This window comes from Leucoraja erinacea, chromosome 1, assembly GCF_028641065.1.
Source record: "Leucoraja erinacea ecotype New England chromosome 1, Leri_hhj_1, whole genome shotgun sequence".
Classification (NCBI taxonomy): Eukaryota; Metazoa; Chordata; class Chondrichthyes; order Rajiformes; family Rajidae; genus Leucoraja; species Leucoraja erinaceus.
This window is the reverse complement of record NC_073377.1, coordinates 34,976,088-34,998,769: the sequence shown is the minus strand read 5'-3', so window position 1 is coordinate 34,998,769 and position 22,682 is coordinate 34,976,088. Positions and strand designations below refer to the sequence as shown.

Here is a 22,682-nt window from a genome sequence, read left to right as displayed (position 1 = left end):
AAACATCCTCTCAAAATATAATCAAAATTATTGTTTTTTTGCACAATACATGTGACTGTTGTGAATATTTAGTTTTAAAATAATGATCATGGAGAACGAGTAACACAAAATATAGACAATTTGGACTGCTTATGACACGATTGTTCAAAAAAAACGGGCATTTTAATCATCTTGCTTCTGGAACGCGATCGATTGGAACGTTGCATTTGCGGTGAATTTGAACTCCATATCGGCAGGAAAAACAAATAACATTTTCGCAGCGTAAAATTAGATTGAAGCCATCCCAAGAAGCAAGATTATATGTAAAATACACGACCTACCCTTTCTGTCCCGTTCATGCGATCTGTCACGTTGTAGGCGTTGAGGAAGTTCGAAGTCGCTTTTAATTTTAATCCAAATTAAATTGTCCAGCAACTTTTTTTTTAAATATAGCGCGAACGGAAGTCAGATTTTTTTTTTGATCAGCAGCTAGCAGCCCGAGGAAGTCCGCCTCCAACAGGCAGTACAAACGGCATTTTAATCCCATTCCCCCCCCCCCCCAAAGGCGCCAAAGTCACACACACGGCCAGTGACAGAACTGCAGCGCCGATGAAGGTAAGTATTGTAACATCGCAACTTACAGCACTAAGACCCAGGTTCAACTCGTCCTGCCCCACCCAAACCACCACCTCCCCAGGTACTTTCCCTCGCAACCGCAGGAGATGCAGCACCTGTTACATAGAAACATAGAAAATATGTGCATGAGGAGGCCATTCGGCCCTTCGAGCCAGCACCTCAATTCATTGCAATCATGGCTGATCGTCCCCAATCAATAACCCGTGCCTGCCTTCTCCCCATATCTCTTGACTCCACTAGCTCCTAGAGCTCTATCTAACTCTCTCTTAAATCCATCCAGTGATTTGGCCTCCACTGCCTTCTGTGGCAGGGAATTCCACAAATTCACAACTCTCTGGGTGAAAATGTTTTTCTCATCTCAGTCTTAAATGGCCTCCCCTTTATTCTAAGACTGTGGCCCCTGGTTCTGGACTCACCCAACAATGGGAACATTTTTCCTGCATCTAGCTTGTCCAGTCCTTTTATAATTTTATATGTTTTTGTAAGATCCCCCTCATCATTATAAATTCCGGTGAATACAAGCCCAGTCTTTTCAATCTTTCTTCGTATGACAGTCCCGCCATCCCAGGGATCAATCTCGTGACCCTACGCTGCACTGCCTCAATCACAAGGACGTCCTTCCTCAAATTAGGAGACCAAAACTGTACGCAATACTCCAGATGTGGTCTTACCAGAGCCCTATACAACTGCAGAAGAACCTCTTTACTCTTATACTGAAATCCTCTTGTTATGAAGGCCAACATTCCATTAGCTTTCTTCACTGCCTGCTGTACCTGCACGCCAACTTTCAGTGACTGGTGTACAAGGGCACCCAGGTCTCGCTGTACCTCCCCCTTACCTAACCTAACCCCATTGAGATAATAATCTGCCCCTTGTCTTCGCCACCAAAGTGGATAACCTCACATTTATCTTTTTTATACTGCATCTGCCACGCATCTGCCCACTCACTCAACCTGTCCAGGTCATGCTGTAACCTAACATCCTCTTCACAGTTCACACTGCTACCCAGCTTTGTGTCATCTGCAAACTTGCTGGTGTTGCTCCTAATTCCCTCTTCCAAATCATTAATATATATGGTAAACAATTGCAGCCAACACCGAACCTTGCGGCACTCCACTCGCCACTGCCTGCCATTCTGAAAAGGACCCGTTCACTCCTAATCATTGCTTCCTATACATCATCCCTCGACTCCGTCCAGGAACCCTGACAGTCCTTTCAGATGAGGCAGAGGTTCACTTGCACCTCTTTCAACTTCATCTACAGTATCCGGTGTTCCGGGTGTGGTCTCTTATATATCGGCGAGTCCAAGCACATGCTCGACAATCGTTTCACTGAACACCTCGGCTCAGTCCGCCTGGACCTACGTGAACTCCCGGTTGCTAAACACTTTAACTTCCCCTCCCATTTCCATACTGTCCTGGGCCTCCACGACTGTCAGAGTGAGGCCCAATGCAAATTGGAGGAACTGTACCTCATATTTCGCTTGGGCATCTTGCAACCCAGCAGTGTGATGATTGACTTCTCTAACTGCAATTAACCCTTGTTTCCTTCTCTCCCCTTTCCTCCCCCATCCAAGTTCTCTGACTAGTTTCACTGATCTGATTTAATTTTACTGATTGTAAGCCTCATTGTTACTTTTCCCTAAGCTACCAATGATCGATTTTACCTTTTCCTTGAACTTCATCCCCTTTGATCTCTCGTTTTTACTCCTTACCCTTCCATATCTCTGTCTCCCTCTCCCCCTCAGACTAAAGAAGGGTCTCGGCCCGAAACGAATGCCGCATAGTCAAATTAAAAGATAAAATTGATGTACTGAGCAGGTCATGCATGTACAAAATATTTTGGGTCAATGATATTTCACTGGAACTTGGAATGATTGTAGATTAGTTTGCAGATGCAGAAAACGGGGGAATATGTAAAGGCTGAGATGTGGAATGTAGAAACATAGGAAATTGCATTGCAAGGTGAAAGATGGTGTCAGAGGTTATGGGGAGAAGGCAGGAGAATGGGGTTAGGAGGGAGAGATTGATCAGCCATGATTGAATGGTGGAGTAGACTTGATGGAGAGAATGGCCTAAGTCTACTCCTATCACTTATGATGGTGCCAAATGGGCGTAAAGAAAAACACCTGGTCAAGGTATTATTGCAGAATAATAATGAACAACATTAAACTAATGCTCTTTGCCCCACAATGTCTGTGCCAAACATATTGCCATGATAAACTAATTTCATCCACCTGCATGTGTTCCATATCCCTTCATTCCCTCGGCATATCTCTGCACCTATCTAAAAGCTGCTGAAATACCACTATCATTTCTGACTCCACTACCCACCTCTGACTGCTTGTTCCAGGCACCCACCATCATCTGTTTAAACACAAAACTTGCCCTGCACATTTGCATTATACTTTACTCCTTTCAGCTTAAAGCCATGCCCTCTTGTCTTTGACACTTCTCTCCTGGGGAAAAATGTTACGACTCTCTACCCTATCTGTTCCTCTCATAATTTTATATACTTCTCTCAAGTCTGCACTCAGCCTCTTGAAGTCCAGAGAAAACAATCCAATCTGTCCAAACTCCTTCCAGCTAATACCACAGAATCCAGGCAGCATTTTGGTAAAATTGAGAGACAAGGGACTTTAGGTGCTGGGTTACATAAAAAGTTATCATGTTGGAGTAACTCAGTGTGTCGTGGTGATGGGGGGGCGGAGGGCGGGCGGAGGGCGGAGGAGAATTTGATGTCATACCATTGTGTTGTAAGCTGCCCAAGCAGCATATGTGGTGCATTCCTCCAGTTTGTGCATGGACTCACTCTGGCAATGAAGGAGGCCCAGGACAGAATGGTGGCAGGATATGACAGGACAGAAAAGAAATAGGGGACGAGGAATTAAAATGGTTAACAACCGGGAGATCCATTAGGCCTTGGTGGACTGTGCGCATGTATTTGACGAGACAATTTTTTTTTATCACTCTATTTGTGTTGTCACTTCCTGGGAGCTTTGAACTTGGACCCCAAGATGCTTGTGTACATCAATACAGCTAAAGATTTTGCCATTAACTGTCGACTTTCCCCTTGCATTCAATCTCTCGAGGTACAATACCTCCTGCACTTGCTCGGGTTAAACTCTATCTGCCATTTCTACACCCATTCTGCACCTGATCTATACCCCATCGTATACTTAGCATTTTTTCTCCAACTCTCATCGAATTTGAACTGATTGGTTTGCTGAGCCATCTTAGCGAACATTCAGGAATCAAACACTTTGGACAGGCATAAAGGCAAGACTGGGTAAATATTTGGATTTCCTCCTCTTGTGGATAGCTTCCAGGTCATTAACTACAATTTAAATTCCATACCTGCCATGGTGAGATTTGAACTTTGTTCTCTGAACCACAAGTCCAATGTGTAACCACTGCATCACCACCATTCCCCATAATGATGTTGTGCATCAGTGACCTGCAAGTTCTCCATGTTAAATTGAAATTAAATTTGGTGATGTTATCTTAAATAATAATAATAATAATAATAAATTTTATTTATGGACGCCTTTCAAGAGTCTCAAGGACACCGTACAAAAATTTTGCAGGTAGAGGAAAAACATGTAAGGGGAATTAAATAAATAGTAGAGACATGATTAGTACACAAAGTAAAGACAGAATACAATTCAAAACACAATATGAGGCAATTAATGCACAGATGAAAAGGGAGGGGAACGTGGGGCTAAGGATAGGCAGAGGCGAAGAGATGGGTCTTGAGGCGGGACTGGAAGATGGTGAGGGACACGGAATTGCGGATCAGTTGGGGGAGGGAGTTTCAGAGCCTGGGAGCTGCCCTGGAGAAGGCTCTGTCCCCAAAACTGCGGAGGTTGGACTTGTGGATGGAGAGGAGACCGGCTGAGGGACTGTGAGGGGTGGTAGGGGGAGAGGAGGACAGTGAGATATGGGGGGGGAGCAGATGGTGGAGGGCTTTGTAGGTGAGGATCAGGATTTTGTAGGTGATCCGGTGGGAGATGGGAAGCCAGTGAAGTTGTTTGAGGACTGGAGTGATGTGATGCCAGGATTTGGCGTGGGTGATGAGTCGGGCGGCTGCGTTCTGGACCAGTTGGAGTCGGTTGATGTAGGTGGAGCTGATGCCAAGGAGAAGTGAGTTGCAATAGTCCACTCGGGAGGAGATGAAGGCATGGATGAGTCTTTCAGCTGTTGGGTTTGAGGAAGTTAAGTTGCATCCAGATTTTTATAGCTGACAAACAGGAGTTGATATGGGAGTTGTGGGGGATTTGGTGCCAAGGTAGATCTGGGTGTCATCGGTGTAACAGTGGAAGTCCAGGTTGTAGTGGCGGAGTATCTGACCAAGGGGGAGGATGTAGATGATGAAGAGGAGGGGGCTGAGTACGGAGCCTTGGGGAACGCCTTGAGTGACTGTGGCTGTAGCAGAGGTGTGGTTGTGGAGAGAGATGAAGTGGGATCTGTTGGAAAGGTAGGAATGGAGGCAGCTGAGTGCAGAGCCTTCAATGCTGAGGTCTTTGAGTCTGGTGAGCAGGATGTTATGGTTCACTGTATCGAAGGCTGCGCTCAGGTCCAGGATGATGAGGATGTTGAGGGAACCAGTGTCAGCAGAGGTGAGGAGGTCGTTGAGGACTTTGAGGAGAGCAGTTTCTGTGCTATGGAGGGGGCGAAAGCCAGAGTGGAGGGGTTCAAATAGGTTATACGCAAGGAGGTGGGAATGAAGTTGCGACGCAACGATACGCTCCAGGGTTTTTGAAAGAAAGGGGAGGTTTGAGATTGGGCGGTAGTTAATGCGAGAGGAGGGATCAAGACCAGGTTTCTTTAAGATTGGTGTGACAGCAGCAGTTTTGAAAGCGGAGGGGACAATTCCTTGAGACAATGAGGAGTTGAAGAGATTAGTGAGGTAGGGGCAGAGAACGGGGATGCAGGACTTCAGCAGGGGAGTGGGGAGAGGGTCGAGGGAGCAGGTAGTGGGTTTGGAAGAGCTAATGAGTTTGGAGATTTCAAAAGGGGTGACCAGTTCAAACTGGGAGAGGAAGCAGTGTGGAGGAGGGGTAAGGAGGTCAGTGGAGATGTTGAGACCTTGGTAGGTGGTGGAGTAGATGCTGGGGAGTCGGGTACAGGGGATAAAGATTGATAGATAGATCTTGCTTCCTGGACAACGTTCTTCATATTACATAGAAGAACAAAACCAATTGAATTATAATATTTCCTAACTTTCCAAATGAGTCTGATGTTAAAACTCTTTAATTTGTGTCAAAGAGGAAGATGTTTAAGAAAATAGAAGACATTAGGAAATGATAAATTTGTAAGACTTGTGGATAGTTGGATACGACTGTACTTTGTGCCTTCCACCACAGTGTAGAATGCTGTGGTGGATGTTTGTGTTAAATCTTATTGTGTATTGCATTTTTTTTTTATTGTACCGCTGCTTGAAAATTCATTTTACTGCACTTATATGTGTATTTGATGAATAAAACGGATTGATTGAAATGGTAGGGAGTCTAAAAATGTCAGCAAAGGAAATTAAAAATCAGTCGATCTCAATCTTTCATATCAGTTGTGGAATTTAGCCAGTGAAATGTAAAGTTTAAAATCCAGTTCAAAACTCGCTTTTACTTATTTCTGGCATTAATTTCACAATTCTAGCAAGGAATCATCAATCGATCAAATAGGGTACAATTTTGAGGTTTTGCCAGGTGTTCTGCTGAACTTTGTTTTCTGCTCGGTATTTTATTTGTTACCAAGTTGGATTCCCCACCTGAAAAAGCACTTTATTTTCCTCTTTCATTTGCTACGTTGATGTGTACCTAAAAGTTTAATTTGTCCAATGCTCCCCATTGTCCTAGTCAACACTCATCTCCCAGACAACATCACTCAAAACTCAAAACAGATTGTCTGGTCATTTATCTCATTGCTTTTTGTGACACTTTGCTGTTATCAATTTGGCTGCTGTGTTTTAAATTCATTTTTAGGATGTGAGCCAACCTGGGAATTCATTCCTATCGCCAATCTGCTTTGGAAGTTGCAGATTGGTAAAACAGTTCAAAGGCATAAGAAAAATGCAGATGTTGAGATCTTGAACAGGGGACTTTGCTGGACAAGCTTAGTGGATCAGGCAGCATGTTTGGAGGAAAATAGTTGATGTTTTGGGTCGGGACCCTTCAAGACTGGAGTAGAGGGGAGATAGCTGGTAGAAAGAGGCAGTCCCATTTGTATGGGACTGGAGTTGCATGCAAGCCATATTGGGTAAGAGTAGCTGATTTTTTTCCTTCAAGGATTCAATAGAGTTTTTATTTGCTTCTGTTGGCACAGTGTTTATATACTGCTTTTGAATATAATCAGCTATTACTTTAAATTGTATCCTATTCTGTCATGGTCACAGTCATGTTCTCAATTATTAGTATAGATCTGTACTTTGTGGCTGGACGTCATCCAGGAATATGTGAGGTTATAGGAGTTATAATGAGGTGGTCACACCTAAGATAAAGGCAGATGGAGATGAGTGAGCACCACAAAATGGAGTGGGAGAGAGTGCAGCATGTCCCTGTGGTATTTCCTCTCCCAAACAAGTTTATCCTTATTTTATTTGGGGATGAGGGAGGGTGACCATTCATGGGAGAGCACCAGCTATAGCTGGGTCTGTGGCATCATGCTTGCTGTGAGCCAAAATGAAGAAGAGTGAAGCCAGGCACAGCAATAGTGATAGGAGGAGACGTTAGTTAGTGGAACTGATGGAAGATTCTGTGGCTGCAAATGGGATTCCAGACTGGTGTTTGCCCTCCTTGTGCCAGGGCACTTGTGTCTGGGTAGCTGCAGAATATTCTCAAAGGGGGGAGGGCGAGCTGCTGGAAGTTGTGCACATTGGCACAAATGATATAGTGATCATATGTTAGTTTATTATTGTCACCTGTACCGAGTTACAATGAAGCATTTTTGTTTCATGCGATCCAGTCAGCAAAAAGACTACATGATTACAATCAAGCTGTCCACAGTGCACTGATACAGGATAATGGGAATAATGTTTAGTGCAAGATAAAGTTTGATTACAGATAGTTCGAAGAGAGTTGGGTTGAAAAGCAGTACCTTGGGTAGTAGTCTCCAGATTACTGCCAGCACCTCCTGTTACTGAGAATAGGAGCAGGAAGATAGGATGGATGAATGAGTGGATGAGGAGTTAATGCAGGAGGTAGGGGTTCTGAATTTTGGCCCATTGGGATCGTCTCTGGGGCAGAGTTAACCTGTACAAGAGGTACGGGTTGCTTCTGAACTGAAGGGTGCCAATATCTTTGGAGGGAGGTTTGCTAGTGCTACTCAAAAGGAACTTGAGTGCCAGAGGGATGGGATCCAGCACAGGTCAGCAAATGGAAGGACTAATGGGAAGGTAATGACCAGTAAAGTCAAAGAAAAGGCAGGGGGACGTTAATATGGTGAAACTGATGGGCTGAAATGTGTTTATTTCAGTGCAAAGAGTATTGTGGAGAAAGCATATAAAATTAGAGCCTGGATCGATGCTAGGAGCTATGATATTATGGCTATTGTGGAATCGTGGTGCGAGAGAGACACAACTGGCAGCTCAATGTTCCTTTTGAGTAGGAATGTTCAGTGTTTCAGACGTGTTAAAAAGATGGAGGTGTTGTTTAACTAATCAGCGAGAATGTCATGGCGGCACTCGGAGAGGACACACTAGAGGGTTTGTCCACTCAGGCCTTGTGGATAGAGCTGAAAAATAAGAAAGATGCAATCGCTCTAATGAGATTGTACTACTTTTGAGAAATAGAGGAACATATGTAGGCAGATGACAGAAAGCTGAAAAAGCAACATGGTTGTCACAGTGGGCAACTTTAACTTCTCTATTTGCTGATACTTGGTGCAAAAGGCTTAGGTGGGGCAGAATTTGTGAAATGTTTCCAAAAGAGTTTCTTGAAACAAATGTGGACAGTTCAACTCGAGAAGGGACTGCAATTGAACTGGTATAGGGAAATATGGCTGCCCAGGTGACTTGGCATTTCAACTTTGGGAACAGTGATCTCAACTCCATATGTTTTAAGATAGTTATGAACAAGGATTAAATCTAGATCTTGGGGGAAGACTCTAAATTGAGGTAAGGCAGAGTACAGGATTGTTAGATAGGAACGAGAAAGAAAATTAGGAGTAATTGTTATTGCGTAAGTCCACATCAGATGTGGGAGTTGTTCAGAGGTCAGTTGATCAGAGTTGAGGATTAACGTTCCAGTAAGGCGGCAACATGGCTAAGTAAGGGTAGCTTGGACAACCAAAGAGGTTGTAAATTTGGTCAAAAAGAAAAAGGAAGCATAAGCAAGTTTAGAAAGATGAAACCAGGCAGGGCCTTTTGAACAAGCAGGAACAAACACGTGGGCAACTAGATGTGCCAAAAATGCCATTGGTGAGTCAATTGAAGAAAATCCCATGGATTTTTATATGTACATTAAAAAGAAGAATAACTGGCGAGTGGATAGGACTCAAAGTGAAGGAAGGAATTTATCCTTGGAGTTGGAGAAAGTGAGCAAGGTACTAAATGAATATGTTGCATCTATTATTGACCATGGTTGAGGATGTGAAAGAAAGTGAAATCACTGTGGGGAATACTAGTATGTAAGGGCCATTTGAGGACAGTTTCAGACTTCTGAACAGTCCTTCTTCTATCAGCTACAGTAAAGTTCGATTTGTCTCAATCCCATTGTAATCATTGGATTTTATCTAAGGAACTGATGCACTACAATGCCGGATCAGTTCATTCCAAAGAGGAAGAAAGATTCTAAGGGGGCGACCGTGGCTGACAAGGGAAGTCAAGGACAGTGTAAAAATAAAAGAGAAGAAGTATAACATAGCAAAGATGAGTGGTAAGCCAGAGGATTGGGAAACTTTTAAAGAGCAACAGAAGATAACTAAAAAGGCGATGCGGGGAGAAAAGATGAGGTACGAAGGTAAGCTAGCCAAGAATATAAAGGAGGATAGTAAAAGCTTCTTTAGGTATGTGAAGAGGAAAAATTTAGTTAAGACAAATGTGGGTCCCTTGAAGACAGAAACAGGTGAATTGATTAAGGGGAACAAGGAAATGGCAATGAGTTGAACAAGTACTTTGTGCCCTTCTTAGTGAAGATGGATCCAATCTCCCAGATGTACCAGTGGCCAGAGGACCTAGGGTGACGGAGGAACTGAGGAAATTCACATTAGGCAGGAAATGGTGTTGGGTTGACTGATGGGACTGAAGGTTGATAAATTATCAGGGCCTGATGGTCTACATCCCAGGGTACTTGAGCAAGTGGCTCTAGAAATCATCAGCGCATTGGACTGACAGGACTACAGAATTATAGTTAGTAGGAGAAAATATCTCACTGGAGCTGCTTTATATTTGTCAAACGGGATTCGAGATAAAATAATTTCACTCAATGAATGGACATATCTGGAACGCACTACTTGGGAAGGGTGGGGAAGACAGAAACCCTTATCATATGTAATTATCAGAATGAGCAATAGCTAAGGTTGATAGGCTACGCCATGGTTTAAAGCTGGTAAGTTTGATGACCCCCAAAGTCTATTTTAGACCGGCCTGTGTCCAATAACTTCCTTTATAACTTTTTTTTTATACTTCTTTGATCTGGCAAAGCTCATAGAAAGGGAGAATAAAAAAACAGTCATTTAGGAATGAAATCGCAAAGCAGGTTTTTTTTTTTAACATAAAGGATAGTGGCTCGAGAAAGTGGCTCTAGAAATCGTGGACGCATTGGTGATCATTTTCCAATGTTCTATACAGGATCAGTTCCTGTGGATTGGAAGGTAGCTAATGTTATCCCACTTTTCATGAAAGGCGGAAGAGAGAAAACAGGGAATTATAGACCAGTTAGCCTGACATTGGTGGTGGGGAAGATGCTGCAGTCAATTCTAAAAGATGAAATAGCGGCACATTTGGACAGCAGTATCAGGATCGGTCCGAGTCAGCATGGATTTACGAAGGAGAAATCATGCTTAACTAATCTTCTGTAATTTTTTGAGTATGTAACTAGGAAAATGGACAAGGGAGAGCCAGTGGATGTAGTGCACCTAGACTTTCAGAAAGCATTTGATAAGGTCCCACATAAGGGATTAGTGGGCAAAATTAGAGCACATGGTATTGGGGGTAGGGTACTGACATGGATAGAAAATTGGTTGGCAGACAGGAAACGGAGAGGAGATTAACGTGTCCCTTTCAGAATGGCAGGTAGTGACTAGTCGGGTACCGCAAGGTTCGGTGCTGGGTCCGCAGCTATTTACAATATACATTAATGATTTAGATGAAGAGATTAAAAGTAACATTAGCAAATTTGCAGATGACACAAAGCTGGGTGGCAGTGTGAAGTGTGAGGAGGATGCTATGAGGATGCAGGGTGACTTGGACAAGCTGGGTAGTGGGCAGATGCATGGCAGATGCAGTTTAATGTGGATAAATGTGAGGTTATCCACTTTGATGGAAGAACAGGAAAACAGATTATTATCTGAATGGTGTCAAATTGGGAAAAGGGGAAGTACAATGAGATCTGGGGGTCCTTGTTCATCAGTCACTGAAAGTAAGCATGCAGGTACAGCAGGCAGTGAAAAAAGCTAATGGCGTGTTGGCCTTCATAACAAGAGTATAGGAGCAAAGAGGTCCTTCTGCAGTTGTACAGGGCCGTAGTGAGACCACACCTGGAATATTGTGTGCAGTTTTGGTCTCCAAATTTGAGGAAGGACATTCTTGCTATTGAGGGAGTGCAGCGTAGGTTTACAAGGTTAATTCCTGGGATGGCGGGACTGGTCATATGCTGAGAGAATGGAGCGGCTGGGCTTGTATCCTCTGGAATTTAGGATGAGGGGTTCTAATTAAAACATAAGATTATTAAGGGATTGGGCACACTAGAGGCAGGAAATATGTTCCCGATGTTGGGGGAATCCAGAACCAGGGGCCACAGTTTAAGAATTAAGGTATCTTTATCTTTAGAACAGAGATGGGGGGAAAAACGTTTTCACACAGAGGGTTGTGAATCTTTGGAATTCTCTGCCTTGGAAGGCAGTGAAGGCCAATTCTCTGGATGCTTTCAAGAGAGAGTTAGAGCTCTTCAAGATAGCGGAGTCAGGGGATATGGTGAGAAAGCAGGAACGGCTTACTGATTGTGGATGATCAGCCATGATTATATTGAATGGTGGTGCTGGCTTGAAGGGCCGAAAGGCCTACTCCTGCACCTATTTTCTATAGTCTATTATCTATTGTCTATTAACTACATTCTGCACTCAGTATCTTCCCCTTTACTTTATCTGTTGTCCAGAAGTTTGCACTGTATCAATGTATGGTATATCTGATCTTTTTGGTTAGTATGCAAACCTAAGGTTTTCCACTGTAACAATCTAATCAAGAAGGAGGTGGTGTTGGGGCTCTTGAAGAGGTGGATACATCCCCAGGGCCTGATGAATCTATCCCAGGTTATTGAGAAGGCAAGAGAGGAGTTTTCGGGGCCTTGATGAAGATCTTTATATCTTCTTTAGCAACAGACAAAGTCCCAGAGGACTGGACAGTTGTCAATGTTGTTCTTTTGTTTAACAAGGGAAGTCGAAATAATCCAGGAAATTATAAACCATTGAAGCTCGCTACAGTTTTAGGAAAACTATTGGATAGGATCAAGGGAAATCTTGAATCGGATTTCTTCGCATTTGCAAGAGAATAGGCTAAACGGACAGTAAGCAGGTCATGTCACAGGTGAGTTGATCATGGGGAACAAGGATATGGCGGACCAATTGAATAACTACTTTGGTTCCGTCTTCACTAAGGAAAACATAAATAATTTGCCGGAAATAGCAGGGGACCGCGGGTCAAAGGAGTTGGAGGAATTGAGTGAAATCCAGGTTAGCCGGGAAGTGGTGTTGGGTAAATTGAATGGATTAAAAGCCGATAAATCCCCAGGGCCAGATAGGCTGCATCCCAGAGTACTTAAGGAAGTAGCTCCAGAAATAGTGGATGCATTAGTAATAATCTTTCAAAACTCTTTAGATTCTGGAGTAGTTCCTGAGGATTGGCGGGTAGCAAACGTATCCCCACTTTTTAAGAAGGGAGGGAGAGAGAAAACGGGGAATTACAGACCAGTTAGTCTAACATCGGTAGTGGGGAAACTGCTAGAGTCAGTTATTAAAGATGGGATAGCAGCACATTTGGAAAGTGGTGAAATCATTGGACAAAGTCAGCATGGATTTACGAAAGGTAAATCATGTCTGCCGAATCTTATAGAATTTTTCGAGGATGTAACTAGTAGCGTGGATAGGGGAGAACCAGTGGATGTGGTGTATCTGGACTTCCAGAAGGCTTTTGACAAGGTCCCACATAAGAGATTAGTATACAAACTTAAAGCACACGGCATTGGGGGTTCAGTATTGATGTGGATAGAGAACTGGCTGGCAAACAGGAAGCAAAGAGTAGGAGTAAACGAGTCCTTTTCACAATGGCAGGCAGTGACTAGTGGGGTACCGCAAGGCTCCGTGCTGGGACCCCAGCTATTTACAATATATATTAATGATCTGGATGAGGGAATTGAAGGCAATATCTCCAAGTTTGCGGATGACACTAAGCTGGGGGGCAGTGTTAGCTGTGAGGAGGATGCTAGGAGACTGCAAAGTGACTTGGATAGGCTGGGTGAGTGGGCAAATGTTTGGCAGATGCAGTATAATGTGGATAAATGTGAGGTTATCCATTTTGGTGGCAAAAACGGGAAAGCAGACTATCTAAATGGTGGCCGATTGGGAAAGGGGGAGATGCAGCGAGACCTGGGTGTCATGGTACACCCGTCATTGAAGGTAGGCATGCAGGTGCAGCAGGCAGGAAAGAAAGCGAATGGTATGTTAGCTTTCATTGCAAAAGGATTTGAGTATAGGAGCAGGGAGGTTCTACTGCAGTTGTACAGGGTCTTGGTGAGACCACACCTGGAGTATTGCGTACAGTTTTGGTCTCCAAATCTGAGGAAGGACATTATTGCCATAGAGGGAGTGCAGAGAAGGTTCACCAGACTGATTCCTGGGATGTCAGGACTGTCTTATGAAGAAAGACTGGATAGACTTGGTTTATACTCTCTAGAATTTAGGAGATTAAGAGGGGATCTTATAGAAACTTACAAAATTCTTAAGGGGTTGGACAGGCTAGATGCAGGAAGATTGTTCCCGATGTTGGGGAAGTCCAGGACAAGGGGTCACAGCTTAAGGATAAGGGGGGAATCCTTTAAAACCGAGATGAGAAGAACTTTTTTCACACAGAGAGTGGTGAATCTCTGGAACTCTCTGCCACAGAGGGTAGTTGAGGCCAGTTCATTGGCTATATTTAAGAGGGAGTTAGATGTGGCCCTTCTGGCTAAGGGGGTCAGGGGGTATGGAGAGAAGGCAGGTACGGGATACTGAGTTGGATGATCAGCCATGATCATATTGAATGGCGGTGCAGGCTCGAAGGGCCGAATGGCCTACTCCTGCACCTAATTTCTATGTTTCTATGTCTTCTGAACATGATTGGGTTTTTTTTAAGAAGTGAAGAAGGTGATTGATGAAGGTAGAGAAGTGGATGTTTCTTCATGGATTTTAGTATGGCATTTATAAAGTCCCTCATGTAGTCAGATCGAGAAGATTAAGATGCAAAAAATCCACACTGACTTGGTTGTTGGTTTAAGAATTGGCTTACTCATAGAAGACAGAGGGTTATGATAGAAGGATAATTTTTTGTTAGTAAATTTGTAGATGGCACCAAAATTAGATCAAATTCACTAGTAGGCCAATAAATGGCAGATGACGTTTAATCCAAGCAAGTATGAAGTGTAGTCGCAAAATGTTGAAGTAACTCAGTGGGACAGGCAGCATCTCTGGAGAGAAGGATCAGATGAAGTTTCGGGTCGAGACCCTTCTTCAGAAGATAGACTTCTTTAGCTGAAGAAGGGTCTTGACCCAAAACGTCACCCATTCCTTCTCTCCAGAGATGCTACCTGTCCCGCTGAGTTACTCCAGCATTTTGTGTCTACCTTCGATTTAAACCAGCATCTGCAGTTCTTTCCTACACACTGGAGTGTTGTACTTTGGGGGTCGAATGTGAGGGGAAAATATACGATTAATGGCATGTCCCTTAACAGCATTGGTATGCAGAGGGATCTTGTGGTCCAGGTGCATATGTTCCTGAAAGTGGCAAAACACATAGATAAAGTGGTAAAGAAGGCAGATAGTGTGCTTCCATGCGTTGGTCAGGACATTGCATCTAAGAGTCAGGTATTCGTGTTGCTGCTTTATCAGACTTTGGTTAGGCTGCATTTGGCATATTTTCTGTAGTTCTGGTTGCCCTGTCCATTGCAGGAAGCTCCAGAGAGGATGCTGAAGAGTTTTACCAGAATGTTGGCGCAAATTGCTGGAGTAACTCAGCGGGACAGGCAGCATCTCTGGATAGAGGGGATAGGTGACGTTTCGGGTCGAGACCATTCTTCAGTCTAAAGAAGTCTAATGTAAACCAGCATCTGCAGTTTCTTCCTACTTATTTGCCAGATTGTTGCCTGGGTTAGCTATAAGGTGAGGATGGATACTTAGATTGTTTTCCTAGGAAAAACTAAGGTTGAGAGGAATCCTGAGAGAAGTGTGAGGGGCATATAAATCGGCTGGATGGGTGGAAATCTCAAAGACCAGAGGGCAGAGAGCTGTAGGGCAAAGTTTGCAGGAGATGTGCAGGACAAGGATTTTTACAGAGTAAGTGGTGGGTGCCAGGAATGTGCTGCCAGGGGAAGTGGTGGAGGCAGCCAAGATAGTGGATTTTAAGAGGCTTTTGGATCGGCACATGATGTACAAAGAATGGTGAAATATGAATTGTGTGCGGGCAGATGAGATTAGTTTAAACTGGCATTATTTTTGGTACAGATGTCGTGGGCCGTAGGGTTTTTCTTGAGTTCTATGTATGTTACAATGGTAACTACTTTTGAAAATTTATTGTCTGAATGTTCTAAGCAAAGATAAGTGTCAAATTAAGTTTCATCAGTGTTGAATCTTTCACTCACATTGAACTACATCCTATAAAGAGCTCCACAACCAGTGTCACCTGCACAAGAAATTCCTTCTCCCTTCAGGCGGCTCTGGAGTCCTGTGTTTACACAATTCAACGGTAAGAAGATTCATCGATTTGCAGCCTATTATTTATGTGTCCAGCCATTCACTGTTAAATCTGAATCGGCCTCATTCCCATTACCTCCAGTTTGTTATTAGTGGCTTTTTTTTATTCCATTATTTGTCAAAACCATTTTCTGCCTTTGATTTTCTTCTATTCCTCTGGTTATTCCATTCAGTGCACATTGTACTTTTTTTGTATAGTGCAAGGAAGACTATTTCAGTATATGTTGCACATGTGCTGGTAGGCTGCATAATGAAATAACTATGTCTTATTGTTTTCCAAATGGGAAAGCTGGCTTGGTTTCCTGTTTTATATAAGAATATTATATGAATACTTCAATGTAAGGCTTTGGAGTTGCAAGATATCTTTAGTGTTTGGCTAGTGTATATTATGAGTGAGACTTGGGGGGAAGAAGTTCAAATTCAGGTTGAGATTATTGTCAAAAATGCACAAATACTGTAGCTACACATCACAGGTACTGGACAAATACATTGAGTCAGAATCTTTAATTGCTTTGGACCCCTGTCCAAACGAAATGCACACATCACACAAATAGACCCCAGCACATTGACTTGGACATAAACATCCACACAAAACTGTGATGGAAGGCCAAATAAACTTCTCTCTCCATACACAAAAGTTGGCGATGGCGATTGTCCCGCGGCCATTAAGCAAGAGGTCACACCGGGTTTGGTGTTAAACATTGATGTTTTTCTTCGAACTCAGTTTAGAAGTCGTTGCAGGAGGGAGCCGCGGGCTCCCGGTGCCGTAGTCCACAGTCGTGGGAGCCATCTCCAGTCGGAGCAGCAGGATTAGCAGCTCCTTGTATTTTCCGCGACGGCTCGGCAGAAGGCCTTTTGAAACCTACCTGGACCCGACGAGTCGGGTCTCCCAGCAGGGAGAGCAAAAAGTTCAGAATAAAAGGAACCTAAAATAACCTTTTAAAAACACAGAAATGACAGGCTGCAGAGGCCGCTGCTGGCCAGAGCCGCGCCGCCTACCGGAAACCTACCGACAAAACAAATTATACACAAATTTCTTACGAAAGCAAGACATTTTTGCAAAAACATTTTTTTTTAACTCAGGTAGGTGGGCTGTAGTGATCATTGAGGTAGGATTCATTTTGGCTCGATAAACCTATGGCAGAGTCTAGAAACAGGAATCATCGGATTTGAAAATACATTTAAATGCTAATATCTATTGAAGTTGGATGGGGAAGACTGCAAGTTAAAAAAAAATCCTATTCTTTAATATTAAAGGAATCATGTTGAATCATAACTAATGATTTCTTAGTATTTAATTCATAAAATGATCCTCAGAATGTTGTCATGAAAAATTATCAAGCAATCACCAATTTTGTTTCATTACTTCATGGTCTTATTAAATACAATAAACATCATAATTGAATATGCTTAAATGTTGCTGGTAAGTTAAACTTGCTCAGCTTATTTTAGTCAAACAATAAAGAATAGCCCATTCACATGTGAATGGCTGGTGAAATATGGGAATATTTCAAGTGCTTGAGCATTGTTTGGATTGAGAAGAGTTATAAAAGTATCAGCATTGGAACATTTGTTGAATTGATTACTATGCTAGAAAGCAGAATTAGAAATGTACTTTATTAACCCTGCACAGATGTAAATGTGGAACAAAGGTATTGGATTACTGCGACCAAGATTTAAAACTGAAAAATCGTGCAACAGTAAATATGCAGTGGAAGTGAGTGATATTCACCTGTTATAGTTTGGCTTTAAACTAATCGGTTACATGCTGTGAAATTTCTGGATAATTCTGTGTTAAATTTCAGAGGAACAAGTTTGTCATGGAGGCAGTGTGGCAATAGAAAATGAATGATGATTGAGTATTTGAAGAACAATGCAAGTAGTAAAGGAATGATTGGAGAATGTGGAAGTGTAATGTGGCCTGTTCATTTGTTTCTTGTGGAGAGCAATTAAAACAATATTTCAAAAATGGTATTTGTATACACTGATGTTGACATTACATTAATTAATCTAGTATATGGCAGATATGATTGTGCCGTTTTTAACGTGAATTGTTTTATTTGAACAGAGAAAATAGTTTTACAACTAGATAATTTTTAGCTTTGTGATGTCATTCTTCTTTATGATGTGCCAATTCAATTCCCATTTTCATGTAGTGAATTTAGTTTCCACGTGAGTTTAAATTCATGGGAAAACAGTAGTAATTAACTTTAGATTTGCTGTAATTTATGCATGGAGGCTATAAAATAGTTTAATGCAGAAGGCTCTTCATTTACAAAAGTTGCAAAATCTCAGCCAACAAAATCATGATTATTTTCATTTAGTTTGTACCAGGGGTGATCACAAGTGTGCGGGGGGGGGGGGGGGGGGGGGGGGTGCCTGTTTATGTGTGCAACTCATGATCTGGAAGGATGCTTTAGTGTAGATATTTAAAGGAAAACAATTATTTATCTCAAGCAAAACTCAAAGTACTGGAGTAGCACTGGCGCTTCTGAAGTACTGGAGAGTCTGAACAATGGTCTCGACCCGAAACGTCACCCATTCTTTCTCTCCAGAGATGCTGCCTGTCCCGCTGAGTTACTCTAGCATTTTGCGTCTACCTTCGATTTAAACCAGCATCTGCAGTTCTTTCCTACACCCTGGAGTAGCTCAGTAGGTCAGGGAGCATCTGTGACTAGAATAGATAGAAGTTTTGGGTTGAGATCCTTCTGCACATCAGAAGGGCCCCAACCTGAAATATTGCCAATCCATTCCCTCCACAGAAGTTGCGTGATTTGCTGAGTTTCTCCAGCACTATGTGTTTCAATATGCAGTTCCTGTATCTCCATTATTTATTTTAAAATGTTCATGACCTTGGATTAAGAAAAAATGGGGTTTTGCTTCTCCAGATTCTTGGAAGATTGGACTGATTTTCGTGTTAGGAGTGGATAGAATACTTCGTTAAGACTGAGATCAGGACCTTGGATTGTGGTGCCTGACCTGCTGAGTTACTCCAGTGCTTTGTGTTCCACGCAAGATTCCAACATCTTCGGTTCCTTGTGTCCCCTTGGGTTATCACTGAAGTTTCAGGGCAGGCAGAGGAGTATCAGGAGGAAATATTACTTAGTAAGTTATTTTGGAATGATTAAGTTTTGTGTCAAAATTCACTAATGTTTAGAATATTATTTAATTTTTTACTAATGCTGTTTCTGGTTTGCCATTCTGCTGGCTGCAGCAACCGTTTATGGTTGAAATTAATGATCAAGCTATTAAAGTGAGCAAAGGCAGAAGAGAATATGACTGCAGAAAAATAATTGCACCTTGGACAGTAGTCTTGTTGATCTCTAAAATTAGTTGGTTCAAGAGTGTTTATTTGTCATATGCACCTGATATGAACCAGAACAATGAGATGTTTTACTTGCTGCAGCTTTATAGACACCTTATGATACGATATAACTTTATTGGTCACAGGAGGGATATTGATCTGCCAACAGTCAGAAAACACAACAAGATACATGAAACTTCAAATTAAAGTGACGAGTGGAAAGTCCAGTATTGGGGATGTGCAAAGATTGCCGGGGGGGTTTACAGTCTGTCCCACGGCAGTAGGGGAGGAATTGTGCAAAAGGGGAAAAGGATCTCCTGTGGCGTTACGTGCTGCATCTTGTTAGAACCAGTTTGTTGCTGAAACCATTGTTTAATGGAAAGAGTGAGCTGTATTGTCCAAGATGCTCCGCAGTTTAAGGAGCATCCTCCCCTCCAAGACCACCTTGAATGAATCCACTTCCACCCCCAGAACGGAGCCATTCTTCCTGATGAGCTTGTTAATTCTGTTGGCATCTGCCTTTGGGTTTGCCTTTGCAAATGATCTTGCAAAGTCGACCTCGGAGACTTAAGATCACCGGGCAGTAGGGCCCATAAAGATACATTGTTGGTCTTCCATTGGAAGCGAGCATTGAAAGTGTTGATCTTTTCTGGGAGTGACACGTTGCTGTAATTTGATCTACTCTGATTCTGAGACAATTGACAAGCATCCATCTGAGCCTTCAGTTTAGTCCAATAATGTCTCTTTGTATTCTTAATAGCCTTCTGGACTGCTAGTATGATTCTGAATTGTCTGACTTGAATCACAGACTTGGTACTCAGTAGGTTACAGATTTCTTGTTCAACCAATGCTTCTGATTGGGGAACACTCCTCCACATGATTTCTAAGAAAATTGTAACAACATTGCAGGCACGTGCTGTGAGTAATTACTCAGGGTAGGTAGTCAGTCCGCTTTTCAAAAATCTTAAACCGCGCAAGCGCAGATTGTTCTCTCCGTAAGCTGTCTGTCAATTTTTATAAAGTCTTCAAAAGCCAAATCTCTAATTAAAGTACCGTATTTCCCGGCAATGAAAACGCACCCCCATTTTGAGTTGCTAAATTTTGAAAGAAGGCTGGTGGGACAAAATTTTTCACGCTCAACAAAAAAAGAAAGAAAGCAATTTGCCCATCGCTTCCGAATCTCCTTCATTCTGAATTGCTGAATCGGTGGGGGTGGAGCGTGATGCCAGGTGGCGAGATAGTGGGGGGGAAACGGGAGTACACCGGGACAAGTTGAATCAGTTGTGATCTTATTGAATGACAATACTTGTTCAAGGGACCAATTGGGGAGAGAGTTCCTTTCACAGCGTGTGGGGAGTCTGGCCAGGGGTAAAGTTGTGGGGAGGGCAGGAGAATTGAGAAGGAGGGGGTTGGGGATTATGCCAGTAACTCACTCACCACTGCCGCGGCGTTCCGACCGCGCAGCCACCGCATTGTGGCTGGGGAGGGAAGCAGCTCGGGTGGCTGCGAGCGGTCTCGTTACCGGACAGCGGAAACAGGCCGCCACCTCAGCGCCTTCTGCCAGCCCGCTCACCTCTGGCAGTGCTCTCCGTCTGAACATCTCTCACCTGCCGCTCGCTGGCTTTGCTCTTGTCAGCTGTTTCCCGCAAATCTTTAAATTCCGACAGCCGAGTAACCTTAATTGGTCCCTTGATCACGCTGTCAGGAATTTAAGGATTTGCGGGAAGCAGCTGACATGAGTGAGGCCGGCGAGCGGCAGGAGAGAGGTTTTCAGACGGAGAGCACTGCCAGAGGTGAGCTGGCAGAAGGAGCTGAGGTGCGGCCAGTTCCGCTGTCCGGTCCCGGGCGGCCGCTTGCAGCCACCCGAGCTGCTTCCTCCCTGGCCACAATGCGGTGGCTCCGCACCCGGAGCGTCACGGCAAGTGAGTTCCTCGCTTGATCCCGACCCCCTCCTCCTCAACGCATCTGCCCTCCTCGGGCCAGACTCCCCACACGCTGTGAAAGGAACTCTCCCCTCAGCGGCGCTGTCCTTTTACAGCAGCTTCCCATCAGCTGCCAGCAATGAGGGATAGACTTAGCAATCCCTCAGTACAACAACATCGTTCTTGATGTTGCTGTACTGAGGGATAGCCAAGTCTATCTTTCTTGGCTAACAACCTTCCAACTTCGGCTTTCAAGACATGTAAGTTTTCATGCCTTGTTTTTGGGTAAAAAATAGCGTCTTCATTGCCGGGAAATACGGTATTTAAAAACATGTCACCAAGAAATTTACCTGCCATATCATTTGTACACAAACTCCATTCTTCTCTCTATTTTTATAGGTGTGATGCAGATGGCAACTCAAATTTCACTACACCAATTGGTGTATGTGACAATAAATGTCCTTTGTTTCTTAAGATATTCTTAAAATAATGGCAATCCATGTTTGAAAAACCCACCAAGAAACTTGAGCTGCGCATGCGCAGTACTGCAAAGGCAGAATTTCAGCTGTCTTCAGTACCCTGGAAATTGACGGCTTGAAGCAGCGTTGACGGCACTCCAGCTGCACAGACCTTCGCGTGTTACATATACTGCGGATGAAAGGCGCGGAGAATTATGCCGACCTAAGATCTATCTCTTAAGTAGGCATTATTCTCCCATCCCTTTACTATTTATATTTAATAATTACCATGTTATTATTTTAATCGGGGTAGGCAGTGCCTACCTTGCCTACCATGACGGCACAAGCCTGCAACATTGGCATACTTGTTCAGGTCTGTTGCAGAGTCCTTAAACCTCACCCAGTCTACTGAGTTAAAGCAGTCACAACACTTTCCTCTGCCTCTCCTGACCAGTTATGCACAATCCTCTTCACTGGAGCTGCCCACTTCAGTCGCTGCCAATGCGCAGGAAAAAGGTGCACAAGCAGCTCCATTTTTTAATTTTATTTTGCCCCCAAATTTGGGCGAGGGATGGAGCAATTTGTGTCTCTAGTGGAGTAGCAGTGGTCGAGTGTGTGATCCTCTGATGTTGCAGGAGGGGTGCTAGTGTAGTTTGGAAGTGTATTCTTCAATCCAAACTTGAAGTACCTGGTAATAATGGAGAAATCGCTGGGTACACTACCTGGTGTTTTATTTGATCATAACGTATCTGAAATTGGGATTTTGCATCAAACCTGGCCATTTTTTTTAGGTGATTTGGACTATACCTTTTGTCTTATCATAGCAGAAATCACTAGGTAACGGTTGATTAGTGTAAGGAACAATATTTACTTGGAACTGTTAACAGTTTAAAATCTACAATGTAGTACAAGCTTATTTGAACATGGCCTTTTGAGGGAGCCATTTTAGCTTAATTATCATGCTCAATTATCAATCTTGGTTCCCCACATATCTTCAAATTCTAACTTATTTTTACTGCCCCATAGTCTTGAACTGAATTAAAACATACAGTAGGTGTAAAGGGGGAACATAGTGTCACATAGAGATTTAAGACTGAAAATGGATAGTTTCTTTATTAGTAACCATAGTTATCAACGTATGATTTTTTTTGTGTGTTGAAAAATAAAATATAGTGGCACATCTGGTGGACCTGCTGCTTCACAAGCCAGAGATCTGGGTTTGATCCTGTCT

The 22,682-nt window shown here is 43.1% G+C and overlaps 1 protein-coding gene across 3 annotated transcripts in view; it reads left to right on the top strand.

Annotated features, from left to right (window-relative positions):
• Positions 1–22,682, top strand: part of dcaf12 (DDB1 and CUL4 associated factor 12) — a 74,892-nt gene that overhangs the window by 6,453 nt on the left and 45,757 nt on the right. Inside the window, exons 1-3 of one of the 3 annotated variants that reach the window (XM_055632626.1) lie at positions 6,621–6,869; positions 9,347–9,568; positions 15,677–15,759. The exons of 1 other annotated variant lie outside the window; for it this stretch is intronic. In XM_055632626.1, coding sequence (XP_055488601.1) covers positions 6,854–6,869; positions 9,347–9,568; positions 15,677–15,759 — 321 coding nt within the window. In that variant the 5' untranslated portion in view covers positions 6,621–6,853. Of the gene's footprint in view, positions 1–6,620; positions 6,870–9,346; positions 9,569–15,676; positions 15,760–22,682 lie in introns of those variants that run through there. One more of the 3 variants, XM_055632635.1, reaches the window with a different exon arrangement.